This window comes from Salarias fasciatus, chromosome 1 (genome assembly GCF_902148845.1).
Source record: "Salarias fasciatus chromosome 1, fSalaFa1.1, whole genome shotgun sequence".
Taxonomy (NCBI): Eukaryota; Metazoa; Chordata; class Actinopteri; order Blenniiformes; family Blenniidae; genus Salarias; species Salarias fasciatus.
The window spans coordinates 7,036,423-7,057,052 of record NC_043745.1 but is presented as its reverse complement, the minus strand read 5'-3'; the positions used below and the strand labels follow the sequence as shown (position 1 = coordinate 7,057,052).

The following is a 20,630-nucleotide window of genomic DNA, read 5'->3' as shown; positions in this document are numbered from 1 at the left end:
AAGCCCAAGCCACATATACAACACATCCATTTGATGTACAGTTAAAACAAGCCGACTATACCGAGAGTCAAACGCACGAGTGCAGCAAGTTTCTGGTACAAATCTTTTAAAATGGAGCTCTAATGGTTCTGGGGGGAGTTTTGTTACATAGAGTGTAGATAATACAGGAACAGGAAGAACATTACAACTCAACAGATGTCCCTTGAAGATTCGGATCGACTGCGTCTGTACAATAAATAAGTATAAAATATATCTCTTAGCAATCTGTGGATTTTTAAAAACACATTAAACATACAAAACACTAAACTACTGCTACAACCTCCGAAAAAAGACCAGCTATTTCGGCAAAGGGGGGTAGGAGGAGGAGGATGATCAGGAGAAAGGGGTGTCCTTTTTTTTTTTTTTTTGTCCTCCTATTGCCAGATTGGAACAAAGATTTGAAATGCAAAGGGAGGGGGGATTGCACATTTAAAAACTCCCTGATTCCACATTCTCAGGACAGTTTGAGTTCAGGGTGCCTTGCTGGTTCATTTCAAATTAACAAAAAAAAAAAAAAGGTCACAATGGAATGAGAGCCTGGAATGAAACAAAGCAGGTAAAGCACCAAACAAGGAATGTCTGTTTCTTTTTTCTTTTGACCACAACAGTGAAAATCAATCAGGTCCTAAACCTGCTATCACAGACACCTGCATGGGGAGGGCGCTCCACGTTACACACTGGACAAGGCTCTCTCGGAATTCTGGAGAAATTTGCTCCTTCTGGTAGAAAAAAGAAAGAATCTGACTCAGAAACTGCAGCCATGACGGTCCAGGAGAGCAGAGTGTTACAGAGATATCACACAACCGGAGTTCAGACCTGTCAATGTAAATGAAGTTCCTGCCTCACTGGGGTAAAACAGCATCGACACACTGAAGCAGTGCTTCACACATGCTGCATGAATGCTGTACAAATTCAAATTTAGCTGGAAATTCACCTGCAGGACAAGAATCAGAGTAATTTCTGGTGCTTGGGGCCATTTTGTAAAGGACACACTAACAATCCTTGATAAAAAGTGCAGAAACCAATCCTCACTCAGGGTTTGACAAAATGGCAAAAACTACGAGAATATCCTGAAGATCTCGAAATGCCCCACCGAACATTTTAGAAACTCCTTTTCTGATTCCTTTATGAAATGCCAGCAGCCCAGTGAGACAGGAGCCTTTTCAAACAGGACATTCATTTACGATCTGGCACTTTAACACCAGCCATCGACGTGGATCCGTTGATCCACGCCGATGGAGAGAGGATGTGGACAATCCCACCTTCCATCCTGCATTCTGCACTTTTAACCTGCTGCAAACAGACAGAACTGAGAATCAGAGGAAGAGAAACCACAGAACTCCACTAAATCCTTGGATGAACTCTAACTAAGCCTCCTGGACACAGTCATGTGGAAAATGTACCAACCGTCCTGTAATGGAACCAGAATGCCGACATAAAATTTGCAGTTTAATCCTCTTAGTTCTTTTTCATCCTTTTGGACCTGTTTGTGCTTTTGAAGGTGAAATAATAGTTGCAGTGGCTTCTCAAACACCCAGAGTGCATGGTGTCCATTCTCACCAATAAAACCATTTGGGAGCATCATCTCACTTCAGATTTACACAAAATCGAGCAGACTTGATCATTTTCTGATTTCTTGTTGACAGCTCTATCATTTTTTTTTCCCTCGGCACACCCCCAGATTGCCTTGGAGGAAAGCCGCGGACCCCCCTCTCACATCTCAAATTTTGCCAAAACATTACAGTGAAGACAAACACCGGTGGACACACCAACAAACAAAAGCGACGGGCAGTTCCCACCTTCTGCTGCAGACTCGAGAGTCTCTTCGACATGTGCAAATCTAATTCTGAGGACCTCAGAGCAGAAAAATCCTCGGAGGGTTTTCGTGACGATGTCATTAATTTTACACCTCCACCTCAGCCTGAGCGAGTAACTAAAGTTTCCACAGCATAGCAACGATGATTATTAGACTAAAAACCCCATGGTTACTTCAGCCAGCAAGCTAACATTATGCAAACGTAACGATGGCGCTCAGCAATGCAACAATAGTGTTTTGTCCAAAAAAACAGGATCAACATCAATCATATCTATCGTAGCTATCGGTAAAGTCCGTGGAGATCTGGAGGCCTCCAGCGTCTCCGTCCGAGGGTCCGCCGTGGGCTCGTCCGTCGCCCTCTGTGGGTTCATGGTGGGCAGTGCAGGCTCTGATGGAGGGTCCTCACCTACTCTTTTTTTGTTAAAATCTTACCAAAGCATACCATTTTTTTCTCCCACCACCCAACCTGCAATAAACACCACTTGATCTTGGGCCAATGGCTTGAAGCAGCTGACTCTGCAGTGTGTGTGTGTGTGTGTGTGTGTGTGTGTGTGTGTGTGTGTGTGTGTGTGTGTGTGTGTTTGTCAGGGGTGTCTGTATCAGCGTCTCTCGGAGGGGTGGGGGGTTTATAGAGTCACTTGTCTGTCCTCCCCGCTCGGCCGGCCGCTCATAGCTTCATCTTGTGGACCACGGGGACGGGCAGGACCTGGTGGACCTTGGCTCGGTCGCTGCTCACCTCCAGGTGGATCCAGTCCGGGACGAAGGAGCCTTTGAAACCCACGAAGGCCAGTTTATCTGCAGAGAGGACAGATCAGCCCCGGGTCAGGACAGATTTAGCTCTGGTTTCAGCTTTTACCAAGTCTGATGAAGGTGATAGCAGATACAATGAGTTAAAACCAGGCGCCAACCTCCTCTCATAAAACATGAAGATAATGCGGAAGTGCAAAAAAGATGTAATTCCAGGGTTATTCCAGCAGGGGGCGATGATGCTGGTTTCAAAAAGAGCCCTGGTCTCATTGGAACCCATTCAAAAATGCCAATTTTCAGAGTGCAAATAAACATATAAAGCCCCGGTTTCAGAACATGTTTTGGTCTCTATCACTAGTTTCTACAACCATGTTGGCTTCACCAGACTCTGATTTTCACAGAAATCATGTGTTGATTTTATATTACGAGTTAAAGTTTTGCATAAATCGCCCTATCACAGCGCCTCCTCTGTCCACGTGGTGTGGTCACATGACAAACTGGACCAATCACATTTACATCCGGTTTCAAACGTTCGATATGGAGACGTCCTGCTGGACTCGCTGAAGTCTTCAGAACGGGATTATGGAACTCTATGGGTGACGTCACGGAAGTTCTATCCATTATATTTACGATCTACGGTTAAAACCCAACTAAGCAACGAATTACTATCTAAAGGCCTGAAATCTGATCTGCAGCAGACAGAATCACCAAAATACTTCCTTGTGCATCACTTCCAGTGTCTTTCCACTCATCGCAGGAGGAAATGCCCAGAGAACGATGTGGATTATTATCCTTCTCTCCTCCACTTTGAGCTGCTTTGTTTGAGCAGCTGTGCCTCGAGTTGCCTGAACTGAAGATGCTTGCCGACGTCGCGTCGAACTCACCTTTCAGTTTGATGCCTTTGTCAGCTCCGAGTCGCTCCAGCGCTTTGATCCAGGATCCTCTGGTGACCAGGCGGCCTTTGGACGTCACCAGGACAATGGAACTGGCAGAGAGGAGAAAGACAGCTCGTTGTTTTAAAGCTGGAGCCGAACCCCAGCAGCTACGTCTTTTCATGCCAAAGGATATTTGAGGATAAGTGCAGTGGCCAGAAAAAACAAACTAAACCTGAAAAACGTCCACTTATTCTCCATAAATCAATCATAAAATGCGATCTGCTCTACTCCCAAGTAACAAAAACAGACAAACACAATATGCTGGATTTATTAGCACACAACAGTTTTTAATAGTTTATGTTCTCAATTCTTCAGAGTCCTCAATCATTCAGAGAGCTGCAGAAAAACACTGACAGGTTCAATGTAATTGCAACTAAAATATAACATTTTAGAAAAAAGGAAAAAGTGAGACTATGAGGAGGGCTGCCTCGTTCTGGCTACTGCATCCTGAAAACTGCAGGTCTGTGGGGATTAATGAGCCACGGAGGCTAATTGATGGTTCTGATAGAAAGGTGTCATAATTCAGAGTAACACAGCATTTACTGTATTGATTAACTGTCACGCAGGGCTTCACATTAAATGGTTCTGGTGTGGAGATCAGCCATTCTCCCCAGCTGTGGTGGTGAGAGGATATTCTGTTTCACACAGAAACAAGCTCTCACAGCTTCATCTCAAAGCAACAGTGAGGAAGTCAATGTCTCGTGAACGCAAACTACACCCGTGGCTGCTTTTTGTACAGTCATTGGTTTATTTTGGCTTTATTTTTAGTTTCCTGACATCAGGAGAGGCAGAGAGGACGGATCAGAGGTTTGAATTTAGGAAAGATGTGAATGTTTGTTTCAGAAGTGAGTGAGAAAAACAAATCTGCAAATAAAACCCAAAACAAAACATGAGAGAATGAATGAAAATGTATTCAGACTCCCCAATAGAGAAAAAAAAACAATAATTATTGTAAAGAATTCTTACATTATAAAAATTAATATTTTTTTTTTTCAAGAAAATTATTCATTTAAAAGCAATTGTTAAAATCAAAATGTGTTTCAAATCTCATTTTGGGAATAAATTGTAACACCAACATCAACTTTATGCAGACGACAACCAAATATTTTTGAGAAAAAAAAAATGAAAATGTGTAATTGTAACTTGTCACAGAAGCTGGAAGGCAACAAGACGAGCCTCTGTTACATGTATATACTGTATATATCCAAGTATTTATACTAATTTATTGTAAATTCCTATTTCAGAAAAATAAAGCCTGTCTGTTCCATTGTATTATATACTGATGAAATGACATTTGTAGTTTTTCTCTGCGTTTTCTGGATGTTTCTAATTGAGTTTTGAAATATTACAACAGCTCCTGAAATGTTGCATTAACCACCATGTGTTCACACCTTCCATTTGCCCTTTGACCTCAGCGCGGAAGCCTTTGTGATGGTTGTTTGTAGCCGGTGTGGCTCCAGCCGCTCACCTGTCTCTCAGGCCGCTGACGTAGTTATCTATCTGTGCAGGGATGCCCTGCAGGATGGAGTTCCTGAAGCTTTTGCTCTCCACCACCTTGCCGTCGTGGCCGTCGATCACCGTCAGCTGGACGCCGTCCTCGGGCTGGTACAGCTTCTTTCCGTTCACCTGTCAGAGACAAACGGGCGTCATTTATTAATGCTAGTAAGGTGGCAAAGGTTTAAGAAAAACACTGCAGAAAGGAATTAAGTATTTCAAGAAAGAGATTATTTTAACATTCTTCCTTATGTAGGGTGACTGAATGTTTTCTTCTCGTCTTAAACTCACTGACGCGTCTGGTTTTCACAGATTTTGAAAGGACATGAATTTAAATTAATTGACATTTTGTGCAGAATACTAAAATACTTTGTTGTGTGCCACTTAATCCCAGAGAAGCTGCTCTGTGCACGGCTCACAAACAGTCTGGGATGATATAATATCCATCAACATGAAGAAAAAGTGCTGCTTTTCAGAGGAAATGAAGAAAAGTTTCTTCATTCACTTATAGATTGTGAATCTACTGTTTACTCCGTCACACAGAAAACCCAGGATTTTATTAAACAGAAGAGTTATACGATATTATTTTACAAGAGATTTGCAAAGAAAGCTGTAATTTTGTTCGGTTAGCTTGCTACCATTGAATTTGGGGGAGACTATTTGAGGCACAATGAGGCATTTAGAGACAATATTTATGTTTAAGGTGATGTATTCTGCAATGCAGTGCAGTGTTACCGCTACAGCTGCAGAACTCTAAAACAGTGGTGTCAAACAAAACGGCCAAGGGCCAAAATCAGCCCTAAAGAGGATCTAATCCGGTCCAACCCAGGAAGTGATCATAATTTCCAAAAAAAACCAAAGACTTTTTAAGCACATTTCTGAAGAATAGCAGACACAATGCAACACTGAGACCTGAGCTGAGGTATCAGTGAAGCTGCCATGAAAGCTGGCTATGTCACTGATAGCCTCAAAGCCATCGCTTTAAATTTTTATAAAAAACATGCATATTGCAAAAGACTTTAGAACATTTCACTGGATTTTGCACCAGAACGACCAGTTTCATTAAAATGGCTTACGTTCAGAATGTTGTCACTTTCAGTAGTATTTATTTTGGTTTTCTGAAAATACTGACGTTTTTATCACGTATACTCTGCTCCACAACAAATAAAACCTTTAAAGTTTAGAATTAAAGGCTGCTATGACACCATTTCACCATCCCGGCCCTCTAGAACGAGTTTTACTGTCCTGTTCTACAACATAAAAAGAGAGTGAATTACTACATATGCTGAAAATGTCTCCAAAGTAACAGACACCCAGGGATGCTCAGTGTCACGGTAACTCCACAGCTGCTTTTAAAATACCTCAGTGAAGGCAAAGTCCTCCTTGATGTGGAAGAAGCGAGTGTTGTACGACTCCAGCCTGACCTCCAGGAAGTGCTCCGGCGTGTGCTGGAGGCAAACAAGCGGAGGCACAGAGCTGGAATTAATACACAAAATTTGGCATTTCACGCGAGCCGGTTCAACGCCAGCTCTCACTCAGCACAGTCCACACAGCTAAAAACAAATGAGAGGAAACACTGACAGCTGCAAATGCCACTTCTGTAATATCAGACAGAGATTAGATTCCCGGTGATTGCTGTCGGGGGGAGCGAGGCTCCGCTGCAGGGAGGAAACCCAGAGAAAACAGGGTGTGGGTGAGGAGACGGCAGATGGGGCGTTATTAAAGTGGAATGTATTTCATGAAAACAGGCGAACGTGTCTCTGCAGTGAAAGTATTTAGTCACTGAGATGGACTCGGGTTACAGGTCACGAGAGGCAGACGGTGGGAAAACATGACGTGAAAACCGTTTGGAAAATGATCTGTGGATCTGAACAGTTTACGTGCCAACTGCGTACTTTTCTTGACATTATCGGGTTCAGCCACAGCCAGGCCCAGTGCACACAAAGAGGATCAGGGTTAGTCTCACATTTAGCGTCAACTGGTTCAAGTGAGGGTCTTGGACCTCAGATTAGTGACATTATGTAAATAAAGTCCCATTTCTAAGGTTTTTCTGAGCAAAAGTTTCTCAGTGAGAATCCACTTTCAAAAACCCAACTTTACTGTGATCTCCAGTGTTATTTGAAACAAGGTCAATAAAGTAGAAGAATAAACTGTGACGTCTCTTTTAAGGCGTGCACATGTGCATTCATCAGTGCTGTTTCAACTTGAATCTGTTCACACACTCATTTCACTAGAATTATTCGGCAAATAAGAGTTTGGAAGGTAAATATTACAGTAAACCTGCAAGAAAATAACACTGCAATATCCTCAAACAGCATAAAAGCACAAGACCACTGTCCTGTTATATTTGGATTTGATGCTCATAGAGGAGTAAACTGTGAAAAAAACCTAGTCATTGTTAAGATTATTGAGGATTTAGAGAAGCCATTCTTACTTTCTGAACACAAAATCCTGCAAACATGGTGCGCATGCTGCTTAATGAATCAGTAGACGACCTGAAAATGAGGTGTGATTGCAATGTTATCGAATTAAACTGTTTGCATGCAAAAGTCTGATAAACATCACGGGTTTTGCTCACAAGTTATTTAAATGCTTAAAACTTTTTTGTGGTTTCTGAAACACTTCCAGTACATGTGGCAACATAACATCATAATTTAATAATTGCTGGGTCAGCATCTGACAGCAGAGCCGTCACACAGAAACAGTTCATTTGTCACAGAGACTGGGCTCAGTCCCGACATCCGGTTGTCACTTCCACTGCTGCTCAGCAAATCCACCCAAATAACAGCATTACGGTTTGGTTTAGGCGTGTTTAGGTTCTTAGATTCTTCGCAATTCTTTTTTTTTTTTGTCACACCAAGATCAAGTCTTTAAATAACACACATTTAGAGCTGACTGCGCTCACAGATTAAATCCAGACACCGTGAATGAAATGTACTAAAATACTGTTAGATTGAGATTCTATGATTTCATCAGTGCTATAAAACACGCTTCGGCCTCATTCTTGATGTTAGCTGCATGGCTGTCTTGAATGTGGTCATTTAGTGTTAAGACTACAGCCTTTGTGCAGGGCTCGTTTGACTCAATTAAATACTGTTACTTAGTAGTTCTTTATACTTGTTCAACCAAGTGGTTTCAGTTGAATCAGGCTTTTAATCAGCCAAAATAAAGCTTTTCCCGGGTTTAAAGGACTTTGAGGACATTGATTCTATGAAGCTTGTTCCAGTCATTAGTGTGGTTGGCGTTTACAGATGAAATTCACGCTTGTGATGTATTTTTAATCACTCAACAACAGTTAAGATGAAGGCTGAGCACCGCTCTTCCCTTTAACCAAACCACAGATTCACTCATTCAAATGGAATCTGCATCTCCAGGCTCCTGATCTACGACTGCATGCTTGGTGCTTGAGGATGCGGCCCCTGGAAGACATTAGGTCCCCTCTGTTTTACAGTGTTTGAATGTCAGCAGAGGCTTGTTGAACAACCAGAATCCTCCATCAGACAAATCCACCGAGCCCGGCTCGGATCCTCCCCGGCGCTCACCAGTCGGGCGTTGGGGATCTTCTTGGGCATGGGGACGTCTACGACGGGCAGCTCGGCGTGCCTGGGGTACGCCTGAGCCAGGCAGTTGCTGGGCGGGCTTCCCTTCGGGATGACGGCCGTGATCTTCACCCGCTCGCATCCTTTGACGGAGCAGAAGGCGAACTGCTCCCGGTCGTTATGGGCCGTCACCTTCAGGAAGAGCAGGCTGCAAGAAACCACACGACATGAACACCCTCTTTGTTTATCCTGTCTGTTGTGATTGTTGTGTTTTATCCGTGTGTGTGTGTGTGAGACCTGGTGTCCTCCTCCAGGTAGTAGTAGCCCCTGGCCTGGTGCGAGTGGTTGACCTTCTCTCTCTGAGACGTCCTCATGAAGACGCCGGTCTTGCGGGTCTGCTTGGTCAGGCGGTTGTGGATGTCTGAGAGGATGGTGAAGGTGGTGCCTTTGGGGTAGCAGATGCCCACGTTGATCCAGTCGTTTCTGAAAGAACACAGAGCACAAAGCGTGAAGACAAGTTTGGGAACCAGCAGGAGGTTGATTGATTGATTTTTTTTGAATGAACTGATAACACGATGTGATTTGTAAACCAAACGGAGCACAAACTAATGCAAAAAATCAACCAAAACAAAGTGCTGCGCGTTATGGTGGAGGGAGCATCATGATTCGGGGCTGTTTAGTCGAGGAACTCATTAGAACAGGTTGACATTAGCTGTAACTCTGAAAGATGATGTTTGAACTAAGATGAAACAAGACGAAAGTCAGCCGAAGAGAAATTCGCTCCGCAAACTGGCTGGAAGCCCGCAATTCATCAGCCAGACTACAAACATAAAAGTTCGCCACAGCGCTCTCCATCAGCACTCTGAAGCTGAGAGAGGTGGCTGCGTTTTATCACGGCGTGCTGAACAAAGCAGAGCGGAGCCGCTCATTAAGCCCTGATCAGTCGCTTTACCCAGAAAGGACAAACAGCAGCTGTTTTCCTCACACAAGTCAAAAACAAGCAAGTCATATTTCAGCTGGATCTGCAGGTGCCGTGCGCCTCGGAGGCCTGTAGATGGGGCCATTGGTGTACGGCGGAGCTTTTTATCTCCGGGGTGGACTCAGGCCGCGGGGATTAACTGACATGCCTGAAATGACAACCAGCCTTTAAAAAACACATCTGAAGGGAGGAGGACCGGGCGCAGAGTGAGGCTCGTCCCCATTTTGGTGGTGGCGTGTGGAGAAGGAGCCGATGAACTCACTCAGGGTGAATTTGGAGCGAACATGACTGTATGCAGGCAGGAGCGATTTAATCCCCGCTCCGACCCGCAAAGACTTCATTAAAAGTTCGGAGTTATGTGATCAGAAAAGCAGCTCGTCAGCATGGGAAGCAGCTCTGCAAGCAGGCTTCACGCTACAATCAGCCAGGTGTGTGTGGCGGCCTTCAGCCCCTCGACTCCTTCTTTAACAGTCTTATCACAGCTCTGCCTGACACGTAAACACAAAGCAAACGTACGACTGGAGGACGACGGGTCAACATGTCGTAGTTGTTCTGCATGTCGACAGACGACAACAACAGCGTTTCCCTCCAGAGTGTCATGACTCCTGGTTCGGATTCTCCAGCCACCATAACAACAATCTGACTTGATCATCTGTATCCGTGTTCTCGCCATTCTTCATTTCTACAGTGTATTATCTCTGTGTGAGATTTCATCACAAAAACAGCCAACAGCGCCACCTGGTGGCCTGGCATGCTAACTGCATATTCAAGGGAATCGTTTTTAAATCGCTGCCACGTAAATGCGAAACTTTTCCAAAATTAAAAGGTAAAACGATTGGCGTTCATTTTAAAATATCATCAGGTCAATGGGGGTCAAATGTTTTTATGTATTTAGAAAACAGAGGTTTTTGAATTTTTGCCACACACCCTTGAATAATTGGGTTTATCTGAGGAGCAAGAAGCAAATCATGAACGTTTGTCTGTCTTCACCTAAAATCCCAACCCTGCCCTCGAGATCTGTTTCCTGTTATACCCCTTTCCCACTGAAACTAACGGTTCGACTCGCATTTTTAAAACACGGGTTGACCCATTAACAAGTGACTCCTTTCCCACTGCCTGCAGATCCGGGACTGATCGCCTGCAGGCGAGCTGCATGGCTGCATTTTCCCAAGCGCGCTAACATAGCCACACTATGTCGACTTCATCACGTAAACTGTCTGCCTTTCACACTCAAGCCGATCGGAGGCGAGCCGATTAAAACCCGGATCGCTTGCAGGGTCGATCGACCCGGGTCGAAATGCTGTTTAAACACTTTCCAATTGTCATGAGGAGCCGATTATTAGCGGGTTTAAACGAGTTTTTGGCCAGTAGGAAAGGGGTTTTACTGTGAGTCGACTGAGATGAATGGTTGAATGAATGAATACAGACACACACAACCTGATGTTTTGAAGCATACCCAGCAGTTGTTGAGAGTCAGCACATTTCAAACTCTACCTAGATTCTATCCCTAAATTGTTAATCTGCAACAGAAAGTATAATCTTTGAATTCTTTCTATTGCTCTCCTCCTTAAAAATCTGGTAACTCAATGAGATTTTATCACCAACAGTTACAGATTCAAGCACACTTGGGAAGTAGAGACAATTGTAGCCCAGAGCTTGTAATTTCAGGTGTAAGAATCACATTTCAGTCTGATTCAGACCTGCAGTCTTCAACATAAATGACTTGATATTTACACAGAGTGGGCTGGAGCTTAGCACAACTGGACCACTTGTCAAATTACACACCCTGGAAACACTAAACAGCAGCTTCCTGAACCAGCATTAGCTTCAAAGCTACGTCAGGGGGAGTTTTTAAGAACGTGCATAATGTATGTTATAGCAGAGGCGTCTTATTTGGACATTTCGCTGTATTTTGCCCCAGACAGTCCCGTCCTTACTGCAGTCATGACACACAGCCATGATAATGAATTAAAAAAACAAACAAAAAACATTGATGCTGAGGTGTATGTTAAAGCCCAGTGGACGCTCGGATGTCAGAAACTCCAATCGAGACATCGCATGCGTATTTTTAGACTCAGTGTCTGGAAATATCCCATCTGACATCCGCTGCTCATCAGCTCTCTGAGAAAGAGCCTGAGTCAGAGCTAGCATGAGAAACGTCAGGTTTATTTTATTTGTTTACAATGTCGAAGTTCTCCAAGGACAGCTGAGTGTACATCTAAAAGCACAAGCAAAACGGAGCAGGAAGCCGCTCATTTGATGGGTTTAATGTTTCCTGACGTTATAAAGTGGAAGCTTCAGACGGCTCAGCGTTCTCGACTGAAGCTGTTCAAACACACCGACATTTAACTGCAACAAGAGTGTGAGTCTGAGAATTTGGGGAGGTGGGAAATTTAATCCTCCAGTGCACAACTTGACACTGAAAGTGCTCCTAACAGTTAATAAGAGAAAGCAGCAGTTAAAAACTTTTGAATCTGAGATATTTAATGAGTGCCAATGACTAAATGACACTTTAAAACTTAAACGAGACACTCAAACTTTTTTGAGGTAAGAGGAAAAAAAATCCACATTGGACAAAAGTGATTGTTTAAAGCAGAATGTTTCTCACATGCCTCAAAAGAACAACATAAAAATATCAAATGGTGCCATTCAGTCATTTTATCTGAGAGTTGGACGGATTTAAAAGTGCTGTAATGTCTGTCTGAATATGAGAGAATACCGTCATTAGCAGAGGACCTTTCTCTTTGTGTTGCATCTTTATTTAAATACTCATTTCCTCAATAATCTACAATAAATAATTAGTTTGGGAAATGTTTGCAAATTAATTTAATAGATGGAATTTAATAGATGGAGGAACTAATTAAAAAAAATGAACAAATAAAACTTCTTCACTGTGGGAATGAAACAGACTTAAGCTTAAAACTCCCTAAAGCTGCAACACGGACCTATAAGAGAGGTCAAAGGTCGGCCTCCAACGGAGAGCTGCACAGAACAGAGCATGTGGAGATGGGAGCAAATTCTTGAAAGTGAAATTTGGTTTGAAAAAAAGAGAAAATCCTGGGTTAAATGATCAGACATGGCTTTAACCCAAAACACAACAGCTGGACACCTGCTCCAAAGCAAACGTTAGACTTTTAAACTTATCTAACAAGTACTTTTACAAAAATTTAAGTTGTGTTTTGGGTGTCTGTTTATGTGTCAACGTAACTTTTTGAACACGGATCCCAAAGTGGAACTGTTTGAAAACATAAACGGGGAAAAGCTCGACCTTTTCTGAAGAGCTGCTTCTCTCCGGCGCGGTCGCAGTAAATTAAACCTCCGTCTAATCTGATCACGTTTGACTTGAAACTTGTGTCTTTCACTCACTAGATAACTAAACAGTGAATCTTTTCGCCAAATATGCTTCAATTAAAACACTGATCGAACATAATATTTGGTTATTTTGTCTTTAATAAGTTAATGAAAAAGTCCCAAGTTGCTTCCTGGAAGTGTCCTTGTGCGTAACGCAGACCCATGTGAATACTTTCTGAATGCTCGCTACATCTGTTGTAATTATGAGATTCTGATCTTTTCATTATGAGATCTTATCCTGTAATTACAAGATAGTCATAATTATGAGACACTGAAATCACAGTTATTAGATAAGACCTTCAAAATATCAGTTATTTGGTGAACATTCCGTATCGTTGGGTTTTTTCTAAATTTTTCAACAAGCCTAAAGTCATAAATCATACCGATGAGCTTATTGTTTCACACGTTTCAGTATGTCCGAGGCCTTCAGGTGTGTTTCTGATATCAAGAGGTATTTATTAACAAGGACAAAAACAATGTCCACAGATTGAAATGAAAGTTTTTTCTCCTGTGTTCCTGTTATTCTAAAAAGTGACTGTCTAAATGTCACACGGGATGATTTGGAGTTGTGTGAATAAAGCCAAACCAAATGGAAGTGGACTGAAATGACCTTTCATAAGGACGGCCTTCCTTCTCTTCTCTTTCTCCCTTTGGCTGTTTGCTTCAGTGCGTTTCCAAAAATGTGGAGCTTTAAGTCTAAAAACTAGAAAACGTGAAATACACAAGTTTGTACAGATTCTTATTTAAGTTTATCAGTTGCGTTACAGGAGTTAATGTTATGAAATATGCCAGGAAAGTGTCTAATCATGTAATACACGAAGAATAACATACATTTAATGATGAATGAGATGAAAAATAGCAAACGATTGACGTTCTATATTGGAATTTTTCTCTGTGTTTTGTATAATCTATTTTTGTTCACTAAATTTACCTAAAGATAAATTGTTTTTGTGTTAATTATGTCATCTGTTAAAAAAGCATGAACCCAAAACTCTACTAAGATAATATTGTGAACAAAAAAGGCCTGCTTGTGTATTAAATCTATAAAACATAGAGGATTCACTTGACTAAATTATATAAAACAAAGTTTCACTCTGTTATTACTTTTAAGAATTACCAATACAGGTTGTCTTAATCCCTAAAACTAAAACAAAAAAACAAAAACAAAAAAAAACAAAACAAAAAAAAAAAACGCTGAAGATTCTTTCTGAAAATGACTTCTGTGGCGTAAAAAAGCCAAATTAATTCGACATGATATTCCAAGAGGAAATGACAAAGTTGCCATATTGTCATTTTTAATGATATGAATTTTAAAAGAACACTAACAGAGAGAAGACGCGTGTGGCTACTGATACACTTCAATCTGTCAGAGCTGCTTGATGTGGTCCAACAACTCCCACTGGTGTCTTTCATCTGGACCAAAAAAAAAGATAATTTCTTAAAATTACACAGCTTTAAATATCTGAGAAGTCAAGGTTGTAACTTATTTTCTAGTGAAAATCCGTCCTCATCTTGTTCTCTGTTGTAGAATCTGACTCTGCCGTGCACGGCGCTCGGTCCTGCCACTGGAAGCACTCTGGCCTTCAGCAGAAGCTCCACCTCACGGCTTTGTTCACACTTCCCTGGCAGCTGTGGCTCCGCTGGCAGAGCGGATCGTCTCTCAACTGGAAGACTGGATGTTCGATTACCCATCTATCTATATGACAAACTGTCCTTGAGCAAGGCACTGAGCCTCAAACAGCTCCCAGTGGATTGATTGAGCGCCTTGCACGGCCTCTGCCTCCACTGGTGTGTGAATGGGTGAAGGTGACCGACGCTGTAAACCACTCTGGAGGACGCCGTGTCAGCGGAATTCATTTAACATCTGCAAGAAGACGGTTCCAGCGGCAGTCAGACCCCCTACAGACGGCCCCCCTGCTGGAAGCGTGCTTCACGTGTGTGGTTGTCGTGTCGGTCACTGACTTGTTGAAGTTGATGAGCCAGATGGTGACCTCCGCCGGCGCCGCCTGGTCCCAGTGGACGGTGTAGCCCTTCGCCAGCGTGACTACGGGCTGGAACTGCTGGTAGTGCTTCCTCTTCCCCAGGGCGCCCTCGAGCATCAGCGGCCGGTCGGGGTACTCGTCCCTCGCCATGTACATGTTCAGGTTGGCCGGGTTCCGCGTCTGGATGTAGATCTGGAGAACAAAGGCAGAGACGGGACAATGCATGAGACGAATGTCAGCTGACAAAGCTTCAGGAGCCATTTCTGCTTTTCTATCTGTTCAGACTGCGGCCAAGAAACCTTCCATGACAACTAAACCAAAACAAACCAGAGATGAACACTCAGGTGACAGGCTGAATTACTACTGAGCTGAAACTCGGCTCAAAACCAGTGAACCATTGAATCAATTAAGTTAAAGTTCCTGTCGATTCACATTAAATGCATATAACTCACGTTGTGTGTTGAAACCATATTTGACTGCTTGAGGACTGAGAAGACTTTCTTTATAAATCATCTCCTTTATTGAATCCTCATTATTTTAATCGCAGGAGGATAAAGTCTAAGAACTAACATCAACTGAGAGCTTTGATTCTCAAAGTTTTGGAGACGTTTGTTTATGAATCATCTTCTTCATTAAAGCACATCCGCTGAAGTCCTTTTATTCTTTTTATCACAGAGGGGATAAGATCTCTGTCTTTGCATAGCGTTTAAAGCTATGTTCCCAACAGATCAGATTAAAAAAAAAATCCAATTAGTGTAAAATTTTACGATTCAAGTACAGCAGCGTTGAAACTTTGCTATAAACTGATGATCACAGGCAAACCGTATAGCGTCTGAAGGAGTTTCACGGACAAAGATTTGGTTCTATTTAGAATCCAGAGTCAATAAACAGCATTATTAGAGGCATGTCTGTATTTAATTGTTGTTTATTAAAGCTCATTCTGTGGTTGACTGATTTGTTTCCCTTACATTTAGTTAAAAAATGTGTCTTTATAAGTAATAAAGTAGATTTTCCTAAACTCCCCAATATCTCCAAACTGATCCAAATATCAGTCTGAGATTAATTTTCCAGAAACACAATAATTCATTATCAGATAATGGGGAAAAGTGCAGAGAAATGAATCTGAACATTTTTAAACCAAATCATGATTCTGGTCTGGCAGCTCATCACAGCTGAGATGTTGACGTATTATAACGTCTGGATTTTTATAAATCATCAAAATAATTTACATGGCAGCCTTTTGTTCAAGTTTGTTTCTCACTCATCCATGCCGTAGTCTATGATCATTGGGTGAGACGCAGTACAATAAGAAACCAACTTCAAGATCACTTTCAAGGCTGATTAATGAATCTGTGCAGCTTCCAGTAATTCCAAGATCTTACTTACAACTTACAGCATTTTAAAAAAGGCCCCTCAGTTTGTTGTGACTTACATAATCAAATTTAAACTGTGCTCATTTCTCTTTAGTCATTATTATTTGTATTAACCTGTCTGATTGTGCTGTTCAGCTCTGATCAGGACAGATCCTGAAGTTCTGTGACTGCTGGTCATAGAACCAACTCCAACAAAAAAAATTAAGTTTTTTGTGAAGTTGGTTTCCCAGTGGAGGGGGATTAAATGTTACTTTAAACTTCAAAACTTTAAAATACACCGAGTGAATGAATGAGAAACAGACTTCAAAGAACAAACACAGGATAGAAATGGACAGAACAAGGTGATCGAACGAAAACTACATTTTCATCTTGGACTGTCAAAACTCTTCAGGTGAAACATAATAAATTCAATATTTAGCTTGAAAATATTCTGAAAAAGAACAAAAACGATCAGATTTCAGAAGAACAAACACGAACTTTCAAGTGTTTCCTTCTTATTTTAAAGAGTTTTTACACACTCTAAAGAAAAGTTTCTGAAAGTAACACCACGATGCGCCCGATTACCTCTCCCCGACACCCAGAGCTGCTCTCCATCATCTTTATGAGACGGGGAAATGAAAGTTCCCATAATCCCCACCGGGCTGCCTGGAAGAGCGGCTCTCTGTCCGCTCGTGGATGCGGGGCCCTGAAGAGGTCTGCGGCCGCCGCGGCGACCCGCTGACCCACCTGAGCGTACTTCCCGCTGCAGATGGCCGCCTTCCAGTCGGGCACGTCGATGCAGTCGGGGTGACGGAGCAGCCAGTTGTCCTCCTTCACCAGGAAGGCTCCGGGGTACTCGCTGACAGAGCCATCAATATCGTGGAAGACGGTGGTCTTGTCCCCATCCATCTGCATCTGACTGAACCAAGGACCCGGCTCCCCGAAAAACACCCGAGACGTGATCTGAGGACGGGAGATGAAGTGAGACTTTATTTAAATATATGGGCTATTGGGACCCGACTGTCCTCCAGCTAATCTAACTTCTTCTCAAACACAACTTTGTTTGTCCAAGTTTTTAAAATCAGGCCAGAAGTGTGAGCGGCGGCGAGCTCACCGGCACGTGGTCGAAGGTGATGTCGGTCACGTTGTTGTTGGGGCAGCTCTGCCAGGAGTTGTTGAGCCTGAAGCCGAAGGCGCTGGTGTGGCGTCCGTCCAGAGCCGTGTACTTCCTGAAGGTGCAGTTCTGCACGTTGATCGGCCCGTCGTAGATCTGAATGCCCCGGATGGGAAAATCACTGCCGGGAGACACGAACCGTGGAGAGAGAGAGAGAGATTTGACTCTTTCTAACTTTTTACTGATCTGGGATGTGACTGATGACAACAGGAGTCACTGCAGAGGCTCATTTCAAGACATGACAATGTTAACTAACACCCCACGGGGATTGATCAAATATACGTTCTTAATGTTTCCATCAATCATCTGAAGCCATTCCTAGAGTCCGGATATCAGAAAAACTGTCTGACAGCATCAAACTCAGTTTTTTCTTTGGTTTGAACTCTTAACATTTCGCTTGAGGAATGCCAGGAAATTAATAAATAAGAAAAAAGTGGGGAAAGGATTTCACTTCAGCTCACGTCTGTTTCTGAAATCAGGCGAAACTGAAACTGGCTGTATGTTTTTTATGAAGGAGGAGGAATGATGTTCTGGGTCTGCACCCAGCAGACGTCCCCTCTGACTCTCAGGCATGTTTCTGAGGAACTTTATCTGCAGATGTGCTTCTTTTATTGAAGGTTTTAAAGGTGCCCCAGCACGGAGGACCAAATCACTGAAGAAGTACTGAGCTGAGGAGAGGAGAGGTGATGGTGGAGTTCAGAAAATGACTACTATACATTAGCTTTTCAGTGATTTTTAATATGTGATTTACAATGACTTGGTAAATATTAGTTTACTGAAAACACATTGTTTTCTTTTTCATTTTTTTTTTTGCTAAAAGGTTTTCATGCAATTTTACTGATTTTCCTTCTTCTCTGCCCTCTCAAGCATCAAAAATCATCACTGACTTTTAGGTTTCACAGTTAGCAGTTAGCGAGCAAAAGTTCAGGTTTTGGTTGCAAACATTGTCATGAAAAACAGTATTGAGTCATAAAAGCTGAAAAGTAATGATAAATTCAACTTTTCTTTTAAATTATGAGCCTTTTCCAAAAGCCTTCATGACTGAAACTGAAGGAGATATCAGCTTCCTGGTGCTTGCTGGGAGTTTTACTGTCTCGTCTGGAGGACGGGGTTCAGTGGGCGGGTGTATTCAGAGCACTGGTTCAAGTCCAGTGACCTCCTTCAAAGGTCCACTGTGTGCGTTTCACTACAGTCTGCCGCGGTTTCTGCCAAAGATCGGTTAATATGAAGCGTCCAGACCGGTCGAGGTGCCTTCCTCCCACAGCAGAAGAGAATCTCTAATAATATCATTTCTGTGAACTCTGCCAAGCGGGCCGAGGCGGCGGCGGCGCGATTCCTCGCCGTCTGGATCAGACATGTCAGCTTCTATTAAACGGACGCTTCACCCTGATCCTATCGCTGGGCTTTCAGTTAAAAAAGGAGGTTTTCAGTTTGCTTCATGAGCAGCTGCTGTGTTATGTTTAAAGATTACTGCAGAGCTCAGTTTTTAAATAGCAGAGACCTGGATATACTCATCAAACCTGTTAGTTTGGTTTCTGAATGCCATGGGAGATGGCTTTTTCAGTGAAAGAAAGAATAAAAGCACAGAAGCTGGAAATGAAACAATAGCTGACAAAGCAGCTAACAAACTTTTTACCTTCTAGTTGGAGGTTTTTTTGTCCCAAAATGAACAGAACAGGACAGAAAAAGCTCCTTGCTCATATTAATCAGATAATGAAGACAAAATTGGAGCATTTTTCGACTTTCTTTTTTCAAATACCTCTCAGCTGAGGTGTTCTTAGTTTCCTCCACTTATCTTTTTCCAGTAGTTTTGCTGTTGGAGGTGTTCATTTTCAGGTTTTCTGCTCAAAGCTCAGCGGTTGTTGTTTTGTCAGAGTGAATGTCGTCTCGTTTCTTCTTAAATCTCCAGCCTCTTAATAAAAGTCTGTCATTAACTTGAACTATTTCCACTTAACATTCAACATTTCCTCTGCAAAGTTCAAACATTTTATTTGAAAACACTTTACTGGAGAAGCTTTCATTTGGATATAACTGCAGTGGCTTTTCTCTCAGTGTAAATGCTCGTTGATGCTGGATAACATCACAGATTTACTGAAGGAGGAGTTGAACCCACATCTCGCCCGTGACTCATAAAATGTTCTTGATTCTTTAGCAGATAGAAATTTATTTCAAACACACCATTATATTCCAGTAAGTGTGTTAAAGTGAGGGAGAGTTTAGTGACTGTATCACCATATTGTTTTTATCTGAAAACAGTCTGAAAATGTTGTGTTTCCACTTCATAAGCCTAAAACGCCTGCAGAACTCTGAGTTTCTGAACCCGGTGATCTGAGTTTTTAGTTTAATGTAATATGCTTCACTTTATTTCTTATTCTCTTATCGCTCCCGCAAAGCACACTGAGTGTACTTTCACATGAAATGTGTGAATAAAGACTGTTGTTACTGCTGTCAAGTAGAATAAAGGCAGAATAGGATGTTTTCAAAGGAACAGATTTTAACAATCACCCACATAATGACAGTCAACAACATAACTCTCTGTACAGGAATCATTTTGTGAATTTTTCCAAAAAAAAAAAAAAAAAAAAAAAAAAAAAAAAAAAAGGAAAATACAGAGAGCGTTTTGCATACTATGTATCATATATATGTTGTGATGATTGTGCCATTAAACTATATTTGCAAATACTGATAAACAAAGTGCAAAACCTCCAAAAAAAAAAGCTTGTTTCCAAGAAAAAGGGCTCTTCATGTTTGTTTGGGTTTTTTTTACTCCTTCATGAAACTAGTCACTTTAATTTCATATTGATCGAGCCGGATCGCTCAAATAGCACCGTAATAACCTAGTTTAACCGACGTGATGTCATGAAAATGTCTATATTTTCACAAGAAATAAACAATTACTACTAAAACTGACTACAATCAACATCAAGCCGGCTTTGCGGCCTGACTTTGGCCCACGGACCTCATGTTTGAAATGAGCGTTTTATGGGTTATTTAAAGCAGAACTATGCAACTTTTTTATCTCAATAAATGTGTTTCAGAATCCCTGTGGGGGTAAACAAAGACTTGTCAGGGTGATTGGCCGGTCCCTCCACTCCGCCCGGGGTCTGAGTCCTGAAAACAGCGCTTGCAATTTCAGAGGATCCGACCCGACAACATCTCGCGAGAACAAACCTGCTTCACGGCACTCATACGGGATTACAAGGATAAAAGCGCATAAAGCAA

The 20,630-nt window shown here is 42.2% G+C and overlaps 1 protein-coding gene across 1 annotated transcript in view; it reads right to left on the bottom strand.

Moving 5' to 3' along the window:
• Positions 1 to 388: 388 nt before the first annotated feature.
• The window catches only part of LOC115396181 (cell migration-inducing and hyaluronan-binding protein-like), a 152,974-nt gene continuing 132,732 nt past the window's right edge, over positions 389 to 20,630 (bottom strand). Inside the window, exons 21-29 of the mRNA XM_030102297.1 lie at positions 17,349 to 17,529; positions 16,982 to 17,197; positions 14,863 to 15,074; positions 8,868 to 9,053; positions 8,574 to 8,778; positions 6,393 to 6,479; positions 5,006 to 5,163; positions 3,487 to 3,587; positions 389 to 2,650 (exon numbers count right to left, since the gene is read on the bottom strand). Coding sequence (XP_029958157.1) covers positions 2,523 to 2,650; positions 3,487 to 3,587; positions 5,006 to 5,163; positions 6,393 to 6,479; positions 8,574 to 8,778; positions 8,868 to 9,053; positions 14,863 to 15,074; positions 16,982 to 17,197; positions 17,349 to 17,529 — 1,474 coding nt within the window. The 3' untranslated portion in view covers positions 389 to 2,522. The remainder of the gene's footprint in view (positions 2,651 to 3,486; positions 3,588 to 5,005; positions 5,164 to 6,392; positions 6,480 to 8,573; positions 8,779 to 8,867; positions 9,054 to 14,862; positions 15,075 to 16,981; positions 17,198 to 17,348; positions 17,530 to 20,630) is intronic.